At 42.8% G+C, this 7,500-nt stretch overlaps 1 protein-coding gene and 1 long non-coding RNA gene across 3 annotated transcripts in view; both read left to right on the top strand.

The window, feature by feature from the left end:
- Nucleotides 1-3,805, top strand: part of wdr74 (WD repeat domain 74) — an 8,878-nt gene extending 5,073 nt beyond the window's left edge. For both annotated transcript variants that reach the window (XM_060896419.1, XM_060896420.1), the window contains 7 exons: nt 1,207-1,270; nt 1,403-1,546; nt 2,121-2,222; nt 2,424-2,577; nt 2,813-2,955; nt 3,042-3,095; nt 3,235-3,805. In XM_060896419.1, coding sequence (XP_060752402.1) covers nt 1,207-1,270; nt 1,403-1,546; nt 2,121-2,222; nt 2,424-2,577; nt 2,813-2,955; nt 3,042-3,095; nt 3,235-3,399 — 826 coding nt within the window. In that variant the 3' untranslated portion in view covers nt 3,400-3,805. The remainder of the gene's footprint in view (nt 1-1,206; nt 1,271-1,402; nt 1,547-2,120; nt 2,223-2,423; nt 2,578-2,812; nt 2,956-3,041; nt 3,096-3,234) is intronic.
- A 2,716-nt stretch (nt 3,806-6,521) lies between these two features.
- Nucleotides 6,522-7,500, top strand: part of LOC132863099 (uncharacterized) — a 2,636-nt gene continuing 1,657 nt past the window's right edge. Inside the window, exon 1 of the long non-coding RNA XR_009650092.1 lies at nt 6,522-6,702. This is a non-coding gene — a long non-coding RNA (uncharacterized LOC132863099). The remainder of the gene's footprint in view (nt 6,703-7,500) is intronic.

Raw genomic sequence — 7,500 nt, 5'->3', positions numbered from 1 at the left:
CGCGCGCGCACGCACACTCAATAACGCGCGCGCACACACACTCAATAACGCGCGCGCACACGCACACTCAATAACACGCGCGCGCACGCACACTCAATAACACGCGCGCGCACGCACACTCAATAACGCGCGCGCACGCACACTCAATAACACGCGCACACGCACACTCAATAACACGCACACTCAATAACACGCGCACACTCAATAACACGCGCACACTCAATAACACGCGCACACTCAATAACACGCGCACACTCAATAACACGCGCACACTCAATAACACGCGCACACTCAATAACACGCGCACACTCAATAACACGCGCACACTCAATAACACGCGCACACTCAATAACACGCGCACACTCAATAACACGCGCACACTCAATAACACACGCACACACACTAAATAACACGCACACACACAGGGGTCTCCCACTGAATGAGCCAAGTCAGCAACAATCCCATCAACTTTAACTGTTCTGCTGAAATGCAATAAAAGCTTAGACTCTAACTGGTTATATAATTATATATTTATTATTGATGTAGGAACAAGAGAACATTCATTCATATAAGGACCTTCCTGTTTTAAGTGATCAAAGTAATGAGAGAGAGAGAGAGAGAGAGAGAGAGAGAGAGTGAGTTACAGAGGGAGAGAGAGAAATAGAGAACTTTAGCTGTTGCCAAATCAGCCAACTGGTACAAAAAAAAGGAAGAATACAGCACAGGAACACCAGAAGACCACAGACATTACCTGAAGATGTGGTGAAGTCTTTGCCTGGTGAAGAAAAACATTGTCACAGGAGATGGTCAGATGAAGAAGCTCCTATAGGAGAAATGTGCTCCAGAGTAAATGGAACAGTGGACCTTCTTCTCCTGATGATCTGAGGGCTGAGAGAAGAAGCAGGATGAGTTCTGAAGTGTTCACACACACACTGCTGAACACATGGAGCTTCACGCTACTGATTCATAAAGACCCGAAGATGATGACATCAGCAGTCATAAATTATTGTCTTTTAGGAATCTTTAGAATATTTTTTAGAATATGTAGCTCACAGCTTGAAACGTTATAATATTTATTTGAGGATCTCCTGGTGGTGTCCTGTCTCCATCCTGTCTCCATCCTTCAAACTCATGTCCTGCTCTCTGTCTGTTTCTTAGTATTTCTGTCTCACACTTGGACTTATAACCTTGTGTATGTTTTGTCAGGTCCTTAATAACATGTGTGGAATCTGGATTGCTGAAGGTTTGGCCTGAAGCCGGCCAGGAGACAGTAAGTTTCTGTCTGTGTGATGATCAGAGTACTGTAGCTAAAGGTATAGTCTGTAATACACTGGCAATAAGTGCAGACTAATTTGAGCGTGCATGCGTGTGTGCGTGTGTGTGCGTGCGCGTGCGTGTGTAGGTGGAAATAAATGTGGGGAGTGGAGTGTGCCGAATGAGACAGAACCAGTTGGAGCGCCACCATGTGGCCACTGGAGGAAAGGAGAACCCGCTGAAAGTGTGGGACCTGCAGAGACCAGACGCACCCATCTTCACTGCCAAGAATGTGAGACACACTCACACATGTTCATGTCTCTGTGAATAACCTCCAACAACCATCATAGCTCATCTACATAAAGACGTTTTAGACTAGTTTTGATGTTTGATGAATCAGTCTGAGGGTCTACAGCAGCGTACAGAGGGCGGAGCTTACTGAGTGTTTGTGTGGTGTTTTATCAGACCATGTAGTGTTTTCCCACATTACAACTGATGTTCATGATGCAGCTAATAATAAAGATCACATCATAAACTGTGTGAGTGTGTGTGTGTGTGTGTGTGTGTGTGTGTGTGTGTGTGAACTTGCTCACACGCGCAGTATTTATGAACCTGGAATATTTGCTTGAGCTTCTCTTTAATCTCTCTCTCTCTCTCTGTCTCTCTCTCTCTCTGTCTCTCTCTCTCTGTCTCTCTCTCTCTGCCTGTATCTCTCTCTCTCTCTCTCTCTCTCTCTCTCTCTCTCTCTCTCTCTCTCTCTCTCTCTCTCTCTCTCTCTCTCTCTCTCTGCCTGTCTCTCTCTCTCTCTCTCTCTCTCTCGCTTGCTTGCTCTCTCTCTTACACACACATTCTCCCCCATCTCTTAGGTTGCTAATGACTGGTTGGATCTGCGTGTTCCAGTGTGGGTTAGAGACATGGCTTTCCTCACACACTCCAACAAGATCATCACCTGCACAGGACATCATCAGGTCTGTGACCCTGTCTGTCTGTGACCCTGTCTGTCTGTGACCCTGTCTGTCTGTGACCCTGTCTGTCTGTGACCCTGTCTGTCTGTGACCCTGTCGGTCTGTGACCCTGTCTGTCTGTGACCCTGTCGGTCTGTGACCCTGTCGGTCTGTGACCCTGTCGGTCTGTGACCCTGTCGGTCTGTGACCCTGTCTGTGTCTCAGGTGCGTGTGTATGACCCGTCGTGTCAGAGGAGGCCAGTGCTGGAGGCAGAGTTTGGGGAGGTTCCTCTGACAGCGCTCTCGGTTCCACCTGGTGAGAACAGTGTGGTGGTGGGAAACACACAAGGGCAACTTGCCACCCTCGACCTGCGCAAAGGTGTGTGTGTGTGTGTGTGTGTGGCAACCATTGGGATTTTAAGCTGAGGATAAATCTGTTAGATATAGAAGCACAAAGTTTTAGGCAGCGAGAAACACAATACACGTAAATTTATTAACTTCTGATTAAAAGCAGATTTAAATTGAACTTCCACCAAATACTGTTCTGTTAAACATCTCTGAGTGTGTAGTGGGTCAATAACTAACAAGTAAATGGAATGATTTCTGGTGTGTAGGTCTTGTGCGTGGGTGTATGAAGGGCATGGCAGGCAGTGTGAGAGGGCTGCAGTGTCACCCATCGTTACCCCTCGTCGCCTCCTGTGGCCTCGACCGATTCATCCGCATACACAACCTACAGGACAGAACACTAACACACAAGGTACACACATTCTCCTGTCTCTGTCATCTGTAACATTTAGTTATAATGCTTGTGTCAATTGTGTCTGTCTGTCTGTCTGTCTGTAGGTGTATCTGAAGTCCCGGCTGAATTGTCTGTTGCTCTCCAGCAGAGACCTCCAGGTGAGTGCATCAGTGTTTGTTTATCATTTATCAAACAGTGTGTGTTCTCTGTGGGCCCTTAAACAGTGATCTTGTCAGTGTGTGTGTGGGAGGACAGTGTGTGTGTGTGTGATGACTGTCATTGTTTCTCATGAAACAGTGTGTGTCAGACGAGGAAGAACAGCTGGAGGAGACAAAAACAGAGGAGGATGAGGTCTGGGATACCATGGAAACGGTGACAGAAAATATCAGGAAAAGAGCAGCACAAGACGAGGAGGTCAAAGATGTGCTGGAGAGAGACAAGAAGAAAAGGACAAAGAAGTGACAACAGATTTATCGCGATTTATGTGCAGTTTTTATAGACTGGTTAATACTATTAAACTCTCTGTGCTCAGTTGTGTGTGTGGTGTTAATCGTGACGGCAGCAGCCAGGTCGACTTTTTGACTCCTGGTTCTCGTTAAGGTTCTCCAGGTCTTAGGCCACTTATCTGAGTGAAGGCTCTTATGTAGTACCTGTAGTGTCTGTTAGGGGGCAACAGCACACAATCTAATCAATCCTGTGGACCTCAGATCCTAATGTGTGGAAACGAACTAACATCCATTCATTAACACCTGGTTCTGTTTTTAAATCAAACTGAGAATAACAGAATTATCCTAAACTTAAACACATGATTATTTCTTGTGTAATGGTGAAACACCAGTTTTTATAATTTACATAAATAGTGAGAAAAGAGCAGTGTGTTAATGTGTGATTCGTGATTCAGAGTTGATTCAGACGTGTCACATCCTGTGTGTTCTGTGTTCCACTGGTCTGAATTCTATCAAGTAAATGGTTATGAATTTATGGGAAAGAATTTTTCTCACACAAGCTGATTAGATGGATTCCATCAGATTGTTGTTGTGAGAACTAGATTTAAAACACAGTAATGATGGTGTGGTTCAGTCGCAGCTCACAACATTGGGGTAATTATGGACACTCAATTGTCTTTTTCCTCTCATGTTCCTAATGTGACTCGCTTGTGTCAGTTTCTTCTCTACAACATTAGAAGGATTCGGCCATTTTTGTCCACACAGGCTGCTCAGGTACTTGTTCAGTCTCTTGTCATTTCTAGACTGGATTACTGTAACACTTCTGGCAGGTCTACATATGAACGCAAATGATCCAAAACGCAGCTGCACGGCTTGTTTTCAACCTGCCAAAGTTCTCCACACCACCACACTGCTGCGATCCCTCCACTGGCTTCCTGTAGCTGAACACATCAGGTTTAAACACTGATGCTGGCCTACAAAGCCAAAACCAGACCATCTCCCTCTTACCTCAAAGCCCTCATCACTCCTCACACTGCACCTCACACCCTCAGATCTACAGCACTGCACCACTGGTCCCACCATCTCTCAGGGTAAGAGGGAAGTTTACTACAAGACTCTTCTCTGTTCTGCACTGAGGTGGTGTGATGAACTTCCCCTAGAGGTCGTAGACTCACTGGATCTGAGTCATCAAACGAAGGGTGAAGACCTCCTTCATGAAACACTTTAACTAACACTTTCTCCCCTGTTTGTTGCATATATGTGTGTATATATATATATATATAACTTTGAAACTTTTATTGTAACTTTGAACAATGTATAATGGTATCTTAAGTGTGTAACCCAGTGAACCAGCGTTAATGTGTTTAATGATAGAGACTTAAACACTTCTGTACATTGCTCTGGATAAAGGCCAAATGTTGTAAATGTGTGTTAGAGAGAGAGAGAGAGAGAGAGAGGAATATGAGAGAATAAATCAGATTTTCAGTTTTTCTTTTCTGGTAATATTTAGACGAGTTAAATGAATCATATTACAGTAAAAACACAACATTTTCCAAACAAACACAAAACACAAACTGCTGCGTTCTTCTTGTGTTGGTTTTCCAGGTTTCAGGAGGTAAAAGTCTGGACACATTTCTCTGTAAATGATCAAACAGAATGTTTCTGTATGACTTCTGAATTCATTCTGCTACCATCATCAGTAAAGTTTAGTAGGAATGTTCCAGAAGCAGTAATGAAGACCAGACCATGGTACGACCACCAGGTTTCACAGATGAGTTCTGGATCATGAGGAGATCCTTTCTTCCTCCACACTTTGGCCTTTCATCCCTTTATCACTAGTATTTCTATAATAATATTGACTTGGCCTCATGTTTAATCCCTCTGATTTATGTTTTTCTCAGTTTCAGGCTGGTTTTCCTTTCTTCTGAAGACATGTTTTTAACAGTGAATAATGGAGTGTTATGGATGTGTCGATTTATTTATATCTGACATTGTGTGAGTGCTAAAGTGCAAAAGAGAGATTATTATCATTATTACAGTTATAATGATGTCCTCATGGTGTAATCAGTGCTGTTCGCTGTTACACTGCTGTATCCTGGGTAACGTGTGTGTGTGTGTGTGTGTGTGTGTGTGTCTGTGTGTCTGTGTGTGTGTGTCTGTGTTATCTTATCGCAGGAGAGACTGGGTGTGGTTTATGTGCACAGGGTTAGGTGTAAGAACAAAACTCAGCACACACACACACACACACACAATTAGGAGCCTTCACTGGTCACCATCTCACATACATTCAGAGCCATAATATTATGCAAATATGTTAATTAAGAATAATCACATTTCAATCTTTACTTGATATTAAACATGTGTGTAATAAACCCTTTTTTAAATCAGCCATAATTCCTGCTTTGTGTGTGAGACAATAATTAACCTTCTGTTCATACAGGAATTTTTATTAGACTATTAAACCCTCATCCTGTCTGTGTGGAGAGTCCAGAGTCTGTGTGTGTGTGTGTGTGTGTGTGTGTGTGTGTGTGTGTGTGTTCAGTATTATACCTATAATAAAGCTGACATAGCAAATGTGAATTGATCACAACTGATTAACACACACTCATTAAGTGATTAAGCGCTACACTGAGCTCTGATTGGTCAGTTGGGTGTGTGTCGGTGCACTGTGCTGCTCTGAAAATTACTATTTTCTAACATTTAAACTCATCCTGATTCTGATTACACACACATACACACAATGGAGGTGATTTGAATAGTCACAGATGAAGGTATATGGCATCATTTGTGTTTGTTGAAGCTATAAAACCTTAAACAGATACTGAATTTTATTTCTCTAAACTGTGTTGAATGAAACATTATTTATTAGTTTAGTTCCTCAGTGGAATCCTTCAGGTCTGATGTAGAACCTTAATGAGTCTAATGAGGGTTTTTCTTACAAAATTGACAAAATATACAATGATGAGCTGTGTGTGTGTGTGTGTGTGTGTGGGTGTGTGTGTGTGCGTGTGTGTGTGTGTGGAGGGCTGGGCCATGTGTTAGTTAAATATTGATGTGGTGTGTAATGATTAACATGAATTCAGTTCCACATTACATTAACCTGCTGCTCTCAGTCACACACTCATTCTCTTACTGAGCACCTGAAACTTCACTCTGCTGCTCCTACAGGCTGTGTGTGTGTGTGTGTGTGTGTGTGTGAGAGAGAGTGAGAGTGAGTGAGAGTGAGAGAGAGTGAGAGTGAGTGAGAGTGAGAGAGAGTGAGAGAGAGTGAGAGCTTGTACCCTGTTTCAGAAACTCCTCAAAGGAAACAGTACTGAAGGTGAGTAAATCTGAGACTACATTTTGCATTTTGTGTTAAGTCACTGTGTGTGTGTGTGTGTGTGTGTGTGTGTGTGTGTGTGTGTGTGATATGACATACTGAAGTTTAGATGACACAAACAAACACAGAGAACAGATAAAAGACGGACATGTATATGATAAATGTGTATTTTTGATAATGACTTTCACTGGTTTTGATTCATAAAGTAAATCCTGTTGCTTGCTACTCTGTGTGTGTGTGTGTGTGTGTGTGTGTGTGTGTGTGTGTGTGTGTGTGTGTGTGTGTGTGTGTGCGTGCGAGCGTGTGTGTGTGTGTGGTGATATACATTTGTAGATATAGTAATTTAAAATGATGTTCCATTGTTGTGTTATTATTGAAAGACTGATGTGAATGTACAGGCCCTAAACTACACCCCCTCCACTACACACTCATATATTCAGTAAGACAGTGTTCAGTATTGCAGTGTTCAGGAGTTACACTATAACAGTATGGGAAATCCCACAATGCACTGCAACAGCTCAGCAATGGGTCACGTCCTAAACCACAGTCTAACACAATGAAAGTCAGTGTGTTTAAATATAACTGAACCTCTAACTCTTACAAAATACCCAGAATGCACAGTGGCATTAGTGCCTCAGGAGTGTGTGTGTGTGTGTGTGTGTGTGTGTAAAATCAAATTTTAATGTAAAATATGAAAACAGTGGGAATGAGTGAGTGTGTTCAGGTGAGAGGATGAAACACAAACACACAGTGAAATTTACGCAATGACTTTATTGTTTTATTTTTCTGAATATCAAC

This window comes from Tachysurus vachellii, chromosome 20 (genome assembly GCF_030014155.1).
Source record: "Tachysurus vachellii isolate PV-2020 chromosome 20, HZAU_Pvac_v1, whole genome shotgun sequence".
Taxonomy (NCBI): domain Eukaryota; kingdom Metazoa; phylum Chordata; class Actinopteri; order Siluriformes; family Bagridae; genus Tachysurus; species Tachysurus vachellii.
This window is presented reverse-complemented; position numbering and strand designations above follow the sequence as displayed.